The sequence below is a fragment of the Salvelinus fontinalis genome, chromosome 13, assembly GCF_029448725.1.
Source record: "Salvelinus fontinalis isolate EN_2023a chromosome 13, ASM2944872v1, whole genome shotgun sequence".
Classification (NCBI taxonomy): domain Eukaryota; kingdom Metazoa; phylum Chordata; class Actinopteri; order Salmoniformes; family Salmonidae; genus Salvelinus; species Salvelinus fontinalis.
Window position 1 is genome coordinate 21300202 of NC_074677.1, and position 14129 is coordinate 21314330.

A 14129-nucleotide genomic window follows, 5' to 3' on the forward strand; every position below is an offset into this window, starting at 1 on the left:
GCTTGGTGCTACAGGGAGAAGTGGGCGTGTAATCCGCCAGGCCTCAGACACTTGGTAGTCTTCATGAATTACTCACACATGTATACTACACATCAGTGGAGGCTGCTGAGGGGAGGATGGCTCATAATAATGTCTCGAACGGAGTGAATGGAATGGAATCAAACGTGTGTTTTTTATGTGTTTGATGCCATTCCATTCACCCCATTCCAGCCATAAAACTCCATTCCATACATTATTATGAGCCATCCTCCCCTCAGCAGCCCCCACTACTACACATAGACGGCAGTATGGAAGGGTCCATTGATGTTTTCGGCTTGCTAAATAGTTTAACATCCAAACTGGCCAGTTTGTAGCCTGTAGTCCACACAGACCTAAATGTCAACACATACTGCACACGGGTATGTGTCCTTTTTATTGCCTCTGTAATATATTAGATGTATTGGTGTTCATATTCGGTGATGTCGATGATGATGATAATAGCCCAACATAACCTTGCAGCGTCCCACGTTTTCATTGTTTAATTATTAATACATATGGTCTCCAGTAGATGGCATCATTGTGCCTATCTATCCAAATAGATTGCTTTCAAGTTCAACTTTGAGACAATTTCAGCATGAGATGTTTTCATAATTTCTTGGTTCATTTTATTGAATTCCAATATGTGCTATCTTATCAAATCTCTTATATGACATACGGGAGAACCGTGACCGATAGTAACACTTTATTCTTGGCACTCACTCCACACATTTTTAGTAGACTAAATCAATTGCTGTAATATTACGCTACTGTATAATTAATCATGTAATTATAAAAGTAATATCAATATCGAAGAGTGGGCTTTTTATAGGAACAAATTAACACATTTCAGCTAAATACCCTGTTGATGCATGAGATGAAACAAGCTGGTGGGGACGTTTCCAGAGACTCTGGCGCGCAGCTGAGCGCATATGGCGCACAAAACGTCTCATCTTCCCTCAATCTACAAGTGAGAGACTTCACTTCGGACACGTCAGTGGTGGATAAGGACTGGAGACTTTGATGGAATGTGGATCTCTTCACACTAACTTGAACAATAGAAGAAAAAATGACATCTAGTGCGTTTAGGAAACCGTGACTAACTCGTGCTCGTATTATTGTTGATCTGGAGCTTGTGAGAAGATGCACAAGTTGAATTGATTCTATCGGACGGTATTTCGACCTTGTCTGGATGTGGTCACACAGTTTTTCGGGTGAAGATAGAAGGAAGTTTGAAAGGACATATAATGAGAATAACACACTGCTAGCGGTACTGAGGCTGCGAGCTGCATCTGGAGCACACGCGAGGAGAGCAGACAGAGGCGCGCGCTTCTGCTGTAGACAGATACGCGGGAAAGAGAATATGTAGAGCCTGCTATTTCGCAGTAAACCATGGCTTACCATTGACCTTTCTTTGAGGATTTAAGGACATTTAAAAAAAAAACGGTTGTTTAAAAGAAGTTGACAGCTCATCTTCCATGGAGTCCCATTGCAATTTTGGAGACTCGATGTGGGACAAAAATGGACCGCATGAACGGACTGAGCTCCAGGATTATCGTTGTGTTGCTCCACAGTAAGATGTAGCCTGTTGTGTGTTCTTGGTGCTTATGGAAACTTAATTGCTACATTTTCATAAAACACAGGCTACAGATGCCACGTTTCATGCGTAAAGATACGGACGATGTATTTATTTTGTTGTTATGCTGCGTGTGCATTTCAATTCAACAATATTGCAACTGCATGTCTACATTTCTATCACCGTCCAAAGCGTCAGGCAGCTTGTCCAGTGCATGTGCCCTGCAGTTGCTTGCCCTGGATGGAGCGTCAATAAGGGCACGAATATAATCACATGGACACGCCTCGTCAGTCATTAAACAAATCAGATAAACACAGTGTTAATATGATCAATAGACTGTATCGACGAGCCCGTATATAAGGCTAATGATTGGCCTAGCCTCTGTTTACTTATCATGCCTGCGAGAATATGGTGTGAAATTTTCAGATGACTGCTGACAGGTCAATGAAAGAGACATATGATAAAGCAGAGTAAAAGTTTAGATTCGTAGATTCGTAGAAAAGTAGATTCGTAGGTACATCATACTAAACTCTTCAATAACAGATGGAATACCCATAGTGGAAAACTGCTGCTCTGACAGTAGAATGTCTTCGAGAATTCATGAACAGGGTGCATTTTTTGGCTCATTTATAAAGAGTGCTTTTTGAAATATTTATAGACACCATTCTGCAGGATGATTGCTGTGATGAGCATGGTGAACCATCCTCCAGACTTGATGGTCCCCAGGCAAGCGGCCAAGGATCCATTTTCCATCTAATTGGCCTGAGTTCAGGTGATTGGAATTATGGGGTGATTTCTATCTCTACAAGCTGACAGAAACATGGATTTGAACTTCTCCACGGTCCGCGATAGCGATAATTTGCTGGAGAGAGACTCATCCAAGCGCGTTCTGACAGGCTGCTTTCTCTTTGCGCTCATCCTGACCACACTGCTGGGGAACACACTGGTATGTGTTGCAGTCACCAAGTTCCGCCACCTGCGCTCAAAGGTCACCAACTTCTTTGTGATCTCTTTGGCCATTTCAGACCTGCTGGTGGCCATCTTGGTGATGCCATGGAAGGCAGCGACGGAGATCGTGGGCTTCTGGCCGTTCGGTGCCTTCTGTAATGTCTGGGTGGCGTTCGACATCATGTGCTCAACAGCGTCCATTTTGAACTTATGTGTCATCAGCGTGGACAGATACTGGGCGATCTCAAGCCCATTCCGCTACGAGAGGAAGATGACACCCAAGGTGGCGTTTATTATGATCAGTGTGGCATGGACGCTGTCTGTGCTCATCTCTTTCATCCCTGTGCAGTTGAACTGGCACAAGGCTGCGGCGTTGGAGCTCAACGGCACTTACGGTGAGCTGCCGCCGGACAACTGTGACTCCAGCCTTAACAGGACCTATGCCATCTCCTCCTCCCTCATCAGCTTCTACATCCCTGTGGCAATCATGATCGTGACTTACACCCGGATTTACAGAATTGCCCAGATACAAATCAGGAGGATCTCAGCACTGGAGAGGGCTGCGGAGAGTGCCAAGAACCGCCACAGCAGTATGGGTAACAACTCCAACATGGAGACGGAGAGTTCCTTCAAGATGTCTTTTAAAAGAGAAACCAAAGTCCTAAAGACCCTCTCTGTCATAATGGGGGTTTTTGTGTGCTGCTGGCTGCCCTTCTTCATCCTCAACTGCATGGTACCCTTCTGTGAGCCCAACGGCACCTCTGATTTTCTCTGCATCAGCCCCGGCACCTTCGACGTGTTCGTCTGGTTCGGCTGGGCCAACTCCTCACTCAACCCCATCATATATGCCTTCAACGCGGACTTCCGCAAAGCGTTCTCCATCTTGCTGGGCTGCCACAGACTCTGCCCAGGCAGCAATGCCATAGAGATAGTGAGCATCAACAACAATGGATCCCAGCCGCCTGCATCCCAGTATCAGCCCAAAGGGCACATTCCCAAGGAAAGCAACAATGCCACCTATGTGATTCCCCACAGCATCCTGTGTCAGGAGGAGGAGCTGCAGAAGAAGGATGGCGTTGGGATTAAGACCTTGGAGAAACTGTCCCCGTCCCTTTCTGGGAACTTGGGCAGCGATGCCGATGTGTCACTGGAAAAGATTAATCCTATAACTCAGAACGGCCAACACAAAACTGTGACATGTTGAGGGGTGTATGTTTTGGTATACAAACATGAGAAGGAACCCAGAGGGAGAGACTTGGCAGTATGCCTAGCAGAAGTGTGGTATATACAAACTGAGCTTCACTGCGAACCTTAAAACTCGAATCACTATGGAAATCTACAGAATGTTTCAAATGAAGGCACTTTATCCTGGATAACTATCTGCAAACACCTTCAGCATTTATTATTAAAGTATAGACAGATTTGTTGATAAATGTTCCATAACTTGAATAAAGTAAAACGAAATACACACGTGTATACATGTGTTGTATTTACAAATATGTATACATTTGCATGTGTACACAGTAGTGACAAATATCCTGGAAGCTGTTATAACATGGAGAAAGAAGTAGAAATATTAGCAAAATGTCTCGTAGGTAAGTGCTTTACATTTATATGTACAGCGTGTTTCATATTCTTACAAAGATAACTATAAAGATAATTGGTTTTGATTGTTTTTTTTCGATGTCAACCACAGTGTGTAATTATTTAAAATGTTATTTATAATATTCATCATCATTTATTAGAGAGTTGAATAGACTTCTGGTTAATGATAACTGACAAAAATAATATGGAGAGAGACCATAGGATGGTGAAATGGTTCAAAACAACCCTCATCAACTCTTGCATTTGCGTTGTTGTGAGATTGAAGTGGTAAGCCTCAGCGTGGTAGGGTTGTGGTAAGGTATGGTGTATACACATGTATGCATTTGATATTTAGAACACATTGTCAGTAACGGAGGCTTTAAATACCTTTCATTTTCACAGAGATACAACGTCTTATGCCAAGTATGTCATATTTCTATATATTTTAGTTGCATTCCCCTTTTGTAGTACATGATTCTCCCAATTGGGAAATGCAAAAGTGTTGATGGAGCTCACTCTGATTGTCACACCGGATTTCAAAGAATCTTCTGTCAAACCTGATTTTAAAGAACCAACTGTCAAACCTGATTTTAAAGAACAAACTGTCAAATCTGATTTTAAAGAACAAACTGTCAAACCTGATTTTAAAGAACCAACTGTCAAATCTGATTTTAAAGAACCAACTGTCAATCTGATTTTAAAGAACAAACTGTCAAACCTGATTTAAAAGAACAAACTGTCAAATCTGATTTCAAAGAACAAATTGTCAAACCTGATTTTAAAGAACAAACTGTCAAACCTGATTTTAAAGAACAAACTGGCAAACCTGATTTTAAAAAACTAACCGGCAAACCTGATTTTAAAGAACAAACACCATGTGTCTTTAACAGTCCCGTGTGAAACAGGGCCTACTTTCTAAGCCCTCCTAGCACCCATCATCGCATCAGCAAGTCAAGTTAAGTCTACCAGTGTAGCTGTAGCATAGGCATCACCGTGGACACAGTTCTCTCCCAACTTCATCCCCATTACTCTCTCCCACTAAACACGTCTTCCCCTCTTCACACTCTTAGGGCATCAGTGATTCTTTTGGCAAGTCAGGGCCCATCAGACATTTCTTCAAGTGTTTTAGAATTGGCATCCTATTTCCTAAAGGCTCTGGTCAAAAGCAGTGCACTATATTAGGAAGCAACCTTCTACTGTCCTAATGCAGAGAGCTGATTCTGATTCTATTAATGGGCAGTTTGCATGTAAACAATCAGCTTAGTGAGCAGCAGTAAATGCTGTCAATGCATAATTGAAAAATGTAATATTATTGCACCTTATGCAAGTCAACAGTCACACAACCAGAACACAATTGACCTTTGGTAAACAGCTGAAAACTGATATTGTGAATTGTTTTAGCTGAATCTATGATGTTTTAGGGAACAGTGGGACTGTTGTGTTCATAGCAGCCAGATTGAAAACACCCACTGTATGCTTTGGTCCTGTCACTCTTCTGATCAATTATCTAATTTGTAACTGTGACAGTTGAGTTGTTTTCTATGCAGTATTGAATTTGACCGGTGGCAAACAATACGCTGTTCGTGAAAATGAGCAATTATATAGAGCTAGTGTGGTTAAGGCTTTCAATTAGTACCTGTATGGTTTTTCATTTCAGCAGGCATTGCATGAATCTACAGTGGAATTAGGACAATTGGATTTTGGGGTGTGAATTGGGTGAAGGACATATTTTAACACTCTTTACAATTCCCAATTTATCATAGCTCCATGATGAGAAGTCACATGGTTTTGATGTCAAAATGAACTAGAGTTAATGCATTGTGGCTCGGTTGTTTTCAGACCTCAACCTTGTTCTTCTATCGCCAGGTGTAAAAGCATGGAGCTGTCATACATCAATGGTAATTTAATGGTATTAGTCTTAAATTGGTTCTGGGAAATCAAATTTGGTATAAATGAAAACAGGGAGAACGTTTTTGAATCAGCATGTTACTTATGAGTTACAAAAAGAGGTTGAGAAGCCACCTAGCTCCACCCCCTCCTGTAATCCTATTGAGTTTTTATGACCTCATTTTATTTGCCTGGCCCTGGATTCTTAAGAGTGTATGTCCATCAATTCTAGCCTTCTATGACAAGTGCCAAAATATGAACTCTCTCTGAGAATACCTCTGTCTCTGTCATTTTGTAGATGAAGGTGGAACGTGCCCACTGCTCAGCTCTACTCGAATTGCCAAGGGGTACTAGAAGCCATCAATTCCATAATAAACAAGTTTTTTTTTTAAAGTGCTGACGTGATTTAGTAGCATCTGATTTTAAAAAGGTTTTTCCAAAGGCATTATGTCTTTGACGAAGGCAAAACTGCAGCATCTATGTGAAGTGAAGGTTTGCCTTTTTCCATTTTCTACCATATCAGTTGTCCTATTCCCAAATATTGACCAGTCTCTCTATGATTAACTATATCCTTTGCTTATAATTTATTTTCTAATTATCTACAAACATGAGTCCGCTCAAATCTACGCAAAAAAAAAAATAACTGCATAATCTGAGTAGCTATGGGGAACATTCCAAAAGACTCTCTTTGTTTGCTCAGTGCTCCTCCTGTCAGGCCCTGTCTAATCAGTGGAGAAGCTGTTACTCAGAGGGATTTAGTTCATTAGTAAACAATCCTTCCCTGCTGTTCCCCTCTGTGGTTCTATCACAACACGCACACCTGGACATACAACTAGGTAATTGGGCCTGCATAAAGATGCCCTATATAAACAATTGTCTATTCATATTTTGTTTCCAATGATTTTGCTGAATGTGAAGTTCATGCTGTGAGATGACAATGTTTTATAAAGTTTTATGAGTTTCATTTTCTTAGCCATATGAACAATTATGACACTGGCATGGCACTTTGAAGTATCTGAGGGTTGTCCAGAGTTTTTGGTTTTATACATTTATACAGATTAATATTCATTTTGGTTTCAGATGGTTTAACTATCTTGCTTGTTGCTATATCTGTATAATTCCTGAGATAGATTTAAGCCGCCAAATTTACCAGTCATGTTTAAGTCTGCTCACCACAGTTTGCTGGCACTTTACGATTTGGGCATTACATTGCAAAATTACATAAGCAGAATGCCTTGTTTGCTGAAATGTCTTTCCTAGGGGTGCTCCACAGGTTATGAGAAACAAGTGTATTGTTCTGTCTAGATGTTTGTTGTGACATCACATGTAACAGTGCTTTTGTTAACCTAGCTGACAGCAAAGGATTCCTCTGCATCAAATGACAAACAGGAAAATATAGCTGTCTCCTTGTATGACATTAAACAACATCCTTTTTTTGGATGGGTCCAACTGCAAGGCTATTGTTCTCCAGCTCATTTTGTTCAGATTATTTATTTTACGATGGCACCCCTACCTCGACATTCAACGGCAAAACTTCATGTAACATAAAATGAAAAAACAGTATTGTATAATGTTCAAATCTAGATGTGAACACAAGTGCTTTTTAAAAAAAATCTTAGAATCGTTAAATGTGAGTAGAAAACTGTTTGTGCTGTTTTTCAGTGTGGATTTATTGACAAGTCAAGGCACTCGTCAGTCAGATGAAATAATGTTCTGCAGTTGTCAAGGTGTTGAAGAAAAACAATCCTCAAATGTATTACAGTACCTAGTTTACAGTTTGTACAATATGTGCCCTTACTACGTGTAGAATAAACGTGTATGTTCATTTTTCACCTGTGCCATTGATTTGTATGTATTTAGATGAGGTGACTTGGCGTGATACTCTAGTTTGATTGCAACCGTTTCTTCGAAAAAATCATGTCTTTGTGGAGGATCAATAGGAATTGACTCCTGTAAACAATGACAGACATTTTCTTTTCTTCAGCTTTGATGGCCTCACTCTGTTCATATCCCACATCATTTACATAACTACACGAGGATGAGGGAGTTGAAATATCCTTTCATTCTGTTTTTACAGAAGAAAAACAAACCACAAAGCAGTCAGTGTCTGATCGGTCAAAGTCAATGTCACTCTGATCTGATATCAAAAATACAACTGCTCTTTTAATCCCATTTTCAAGCAACTGTCCATTTGTTTGAGGCTGATTTGAAGTCGACCCCATTGTGGGAGATGCTCTACAAACATATGTCATTTGTAACATTTTTCCATTGAAGAATAATGTTACAGTTACAGTCTTAAAAAAAGTATCCATACACATTGTGTATTGGTGTGGGTGGAAACAAGGCCCTGGGTGACCACTCTGTGCCGAGCAGTTCACATTCAATTAGTGGCTCTTTCTAATCTCAGTCATCCAGGTAATGTGACTCAGCGCAGAGCCATTCAGCTGAGCTCAACTGTGAAATCAGTGGCTGTGGTGGTATGGAGGAGAAGATACTTTAACCCATTTTGCTTTGTGTCCGTAATACTGTATCACAGCCTCATTCTGCTCTGTGTCTGTAATACTGTATCACAGCCTCATTCTGCTCTGTGTCCATAATACTGTACCATAGCCTCATTCTGCTCTGTGTCCGTAATACTGTACCACAGCCTCATTCTGCTCTGTGTCCGTAGTACTGTACCACAGCCCACTCTGCTCTGTGTCTGTAATACTGTACCACAGCCTCATTCTGCTCTGTGTCTGTAATACTGTACCACAGCCTCATTCTGCTCTGTGTCCGTAGTACTGTACCACAGCCCACTCTGCTCTGTGTCTGTAATACTGTACCACAGCCTCATTCTGCTCTGTGTCCATAATACTGTACCACAGCCTCATTCTGCTCTGTGTCTGTAATACTGTACCACAGCCTCATTCTGCTCTGTGTCCGTAATGCTGTACCACAGCCTCATTCTGCTCTGTGTCCGTAATACTGTACCACAGCCTCATTCTGCTCTGTGTCCGTAATACTGTACCACAGCCTCATTCTGCTCTGTGTCTGTAATACTGTACCACAGCCTCATTCTGCTCTGTGTCTGTAATACTGTACCACAGCCTCATTCTGCTCTGTGTCTGTAATACTGTACCACAGCCTCATTCTGCTTTGTGTCTGTAATACTGTACCACAGCCTCATTCTGCTCTGTGTCCGTAATACTGTACCACAGCCACATTCTGCTCTTTGTCCGTAATACTGTACCACAGCTTCATTCTGCCCTGTGTCTGTAATACTGTACCACAGCCTCATTCTGCTCTGTGTCCGTAATACTGTACTACAGCTTCATTCTGCTCTGTGTCTGTAATACTGTACCACAGCTTCATTCTGCTCTGTGTCTGTAATACTGTACCACAGCTTCATTCTGCTCTGTGTCTGTAATACTGTACCACAGCCACATTCTGCTCTTTGTCTGTAATACTGTACCACAGCCACATTCTGCTCTTTGTCCGTAATACTGTATCACAGCCTCATTCTGCTCTGTGTCTGTAATACTGTACCACAGCCTCATTCTGCCCTGTGTCTGTAAGTGACATGCTGGGCTGCAGCCAAAAATGCAATGCTCCCATTCTCACTGACTTACATCTGAACAAGATAGCAGTTGTCTAGAAATCCAACAATGTGAGGGCATTGAAAAACATTAGGAACAAAAAGTCTGCATGGTTTGGATACAGTAAAATACATTAATATCGTCGATGTTATGAGGCTTTGTGTAAACCCGATGCATGAAGGTTTGACACATCCCGTAAGCGGTGCGTACATTGTGTGGATGGATGACCTGCACTTTCCCTGCAGATCCACACAGGCAGGAGTTGAAGGGGGGTCCACAGTGGAAACAGAGTCAAGGTTAATGACAGGCCGCAGGCGGTGCTTGCCATGGTGAGAGAGGGTGGCCATGAACTACTGCTGTAATGGTGCTTATGTAACAAACATTCAGCTTCTCATTTCACCACCAAGCACAGCATCAGCACCACTGCTCGCAGTTCGGACTGACAAAACAACAGAGCTTTAATATGACAGTACAACAGGCACTAGGAGCTATGTTGTGTTTTCATCTGGATGTTATACTGAGACTCATGGGGTGATTATCCCAGGTTTGTTTTGCAGGGGGAACTAATAACCATGTGATCAGTCTGCATTATGGACCGCAAGGCAAAGCCTTTAGTGCCAGATGAGGGTTTTTATTCATGTACTTGATCTAAACCTAAATAGTATTTTACACAACTAACCTCTTTGTCTTCTTCTGTATAGCTGAGATATCTATGGAGAGAGTAAATCTTTAACATTCGCTGGAAGACATACATAAAATGTTTTTGATTGAGAGAGCAGTTAACAGGGTAAAATTCCATTAGTCTCCAGAATTTGAGTTGATATGAGTTGATAACAGAACATTGGCAAGTGTGTTCTCTTGATCAAAGTCAATGTAGCTACAGTATTTTCCGACTACGATTCAAAACCTGGCAAGATGTATTGCTGGTATTGATTGTAAGGGGTGACAACGCAGTTAACAATTCTATGGAGAGAGAATATTTTTGTAATGTTCCCCGTAATGTTCCCCTAATGTTCTCCAGTTTTCCGTTAGTTAGGGGAACATTCTATCTATGTTAGCAAACACCTTCTGTGAACCTTTTTAGCATGTTTTGGTGTTAAAGTTAAGAGAACAGCCCCTAATGTCAAGCAGAACTACTATAGGTTACAACGTGGTTACAATGTTATCAGAATATACAACATTAAAGTTCTAGATGCATTTTATGGGACGTTGCAAGAACATTCAAGTGTCCAGTTTGCTAAGGGTTGGGAGAATATTCCATCAACGTTCCACCAAACATGCACAGAACATGGTTACCAAGTTCTCAAGATTTGTCCTTGAGCAAGGCACTTAACAGTCATCAGACAGTCAACCCACTGTTCCTAGGCCGTCATTGAAAATAAGAATTTGTTCTTAATTGACTTGCCTAGTTAAATAAAGGTCAATGTGGCACCGTACTATGGCTGACCCTGTAAAACAACACATTTCACTTCACCTATCTGGTATGTTACAAAACACCAAAAAGTGTAAAGACATTCGGAGATTATCTAGCCAAGCCTTTGATACTGGGAAAGCTTTCAAGGTAGGGTGCGATGTATTGGTAACACTTTACTTGACACCCAGTGTCATAACACGTTATGAGACAGTCATAACACATCATAACCCAGTGTCATAACACGCTACGAGAAAGTATGCAGACCCCTTGACTTTTTCTATCATTTTTAAAACGGAAGAAGTTTGGAACCAGCAAGACTCGTGCTGGAGCTGGCCGCCCGGCCAAACTGAGCAATCGGGCGAGAAGGGCCTTGGTCAGGGAGGTGACCAAGAATTCGATGGTCATTCTGATAGAGCTCCAGAGTTCCTCTGCGGAGATGGGAGAACCTTCCAGAAGGACAACCATCTCTGCTGCACTCCACTAAATCAGGGCTTCATGGTAGTGGCCGACAGAAGCCACTCCTCAGTAAAAGGCACATGACAGCCAGCTTGGAGGTTGCCAAAAGGCACTGAAATGACTTTCAGATCATGAGAAACAAGATTATCTGGTCTGATGAAACCAAGATTGAACACTGGCCTGAAAGCCAATTGTCTTGTCTGGAGGTAACCTGGCACCATCTCTATGGTGAAGCATGGTGGTGGCAGCATCATGCTGTGGGGATGATTTTCAGTGGCAGGGACTGAGAGACTAGTCAAGATCAAGGGAAAGATGAACAGAGCAAAGTACAGAGAGATGAAAATCCTGCTCCAGAGCTCTCAGGACCTCATACTGAGGGGAAGGTTGAACCCGATAGAACATCTCTGGTGAGACCTGAAAACAGCTGTGCAGCCACGCTCCCCATCCAACCTGACATAGCTTGAGAGGATCTGCAGAGAAGAATGGGAGAAACTCCCCAAATACAGACGTGCCAAGCTTGCAGCGTCATACCCAAGAAGACTCGAGGCTGTAGTCGCTGCCAAAGGTGCTTCAACAAAGTACTGAGTAAAGGGTCTGAATACTTTGGTCTGATTAGTCCAAATTTGAGATTTTTGGTTCCAACCGCAGTGTCTTTGTGAGATGCAGAGTAGGTGAATGGATGATCTCTACAAGTGTGGTTCCCACAGTGAAGCATGGAGGAGGAGGTGTGATGGTTTGGGGGTGCTTTGCTGGTGACAATGTCAGTGATTTATTTAGTTTTCAACGCACACTTAACCAACATGGATACCACAACATTCTGCAGCAATACGCACATCCCATCTGTTTGCGCTTAGTGGGACTATCATTTGTTTTTCAACAGGACAATGACCCAACACACATCCTGGCTGTGTAAGGAAGTTGGACTGCAGAGTGAAGGAAAAGCGACCAAGTGCTCAGCATATGTGGGAACTCCTTCAAGACTGTTGCAAAAGCATTCCAGGTGAAGCTGGTTGAGAGAATGCCAAGAGTGTGCAAAGCTGTCATCAAGGCAAAGGGTGACTACTTTGAAGAATCACAAGTATAAAATACATTTTGATTTGTTTAAGACTTGTTTGCTTACTACATGACTCCAAATGTGGTATTTCATAGTTTTGATGTCTTCACTATTATTCTACAATGTAGAACATAGTAAAAATAAAGAAAAACCCTTTACTGAGTAGGTGTGTACTGTAGGCTATGGTGTAATGGAATGTATTGTCTTGTGTGGTAGGTTTTGTGGGGTTTGAGACTCATGTAGGTATCATAACCAACCATAAAATAACTACCGTAGTAGGTTTTGTGTGTTTTTACACTCTTATGTAGGTGTCATAACCAGCCTTAAAATAACACAATATGTGTCACAACATAATTATTGTGGGGTTGAAAACGCAAACCATGATATTGAAGTGCCCAAAGTGCCCAAATTAGAATATGTCATCAAAATGTGGAAAATCAGATTTCCCCCAAGCTGATCATTATCTTCAGCCTGCTCTGATCGTAGTGGACTGAAACAGGCAGAAAGAGTGGTGGTGGTCTGTGGTCGGAGAACCCTCATCTTTCTGCCCCTCCTCCCAGTACAATTTTGATCGGTCCCTTATCATAATGTGTATAGATTTATCCTCTTCACACATTTCTGGAATTTTGGCTACCAGCTTTGTGCCTTTGTCCACAACTTTGATTGAATATTCTCCTAACTGACAGAAAACTGGACACATTAATGTTTTTTGCCACGTTCCCATGAAACGTGTCTAGAACATTAATATCTTATATACTGAGAATATGGCAACCATGTTCTATGAATGTTTGGTGGGAGTTGATGGAATATTCTCCTAACCCACAGAAAACTGGACACATGAATGTTCTTGAAACGTTCCCATGAAGCGTGTCTAGAACATTAATATCTTAAGTTCTGAGAACATGATAACGACATTCTGTGTAAGTTCTATTTGATATTAAGGGAATGGTCTCTTGGAAACATTAACATCACGAGAACATTCCTATGAAAACATGAGTAAATAACCGAATGAGACTCTTAAGGGAATGTTCTCTAAAGTTTTAGGAACGTTTGTTGTTAGCTGGGTATATTTTATTTAAGACGTTTACAGTTCTGCTGGTAATGCAACAATTTGACATTGCTTTGATGTGGAGTTCTGACATACAGCAGCCCAAATTAAGTTACAAACTGGGAGCTACAAGTTGGGGTGGAAAGTTTCCCTCAGTCACCTCTTTGAACCTCCTTCGTGTCACATGCTATTACTCTTATCAAACAGGCAGGCTAGCAAAGACAGACTTTCCTACTGCTTTCTATTTCTGCCCATGACTCATGGCATCTGTTCAGGATCCATGCAGTGATGTGATTTGTATTAGTTCTCATTCTCCTCTAATTCTAAAAAGCTTCCCAGCTAGCACATTTACTTCCTTGGAAATTGTGGGAACTAATGTTTTTGGTTTCGCATTGGTTGTGGGAACGAAGCCATACGTTTTCTGACCGGTAGAACGAAATGAACATTTCTCCTGTCCTGGGGAATATTTATGTTTAAATAACATTTAATAACACTGCTCGCTTATTTTGGGTTAACTTTTTTTAAACTTCAAGCACATAGGACAGATGGAAAATAAATTCCTTAGGCAT

General features: G+C 41.5%; 1 protein-coding gene across 1 annotated transcript; it reads left to right on the forward strand.

Annotated features, from left to right (window-relative positions):
* The first annotated feature begins 712 nt into the window (after positions 1-712).
* Positions 713-7840, forward strand: LOC129868241 (D(1)-like dopamine receptor). The gene has a single exon (XM_055942042.1). It carries the CDS (start codon positions 2412-2414, stop codon positions 3741-3743), a length of 1332 nt encoding a protein of 443 aa, XP_055798017.1. The 5' UTR covers positions 713-2411; the 3' UTR covers positions 3744-7840.
* Positions 7841-14129: the final 6289 nt, after the last annotated feature.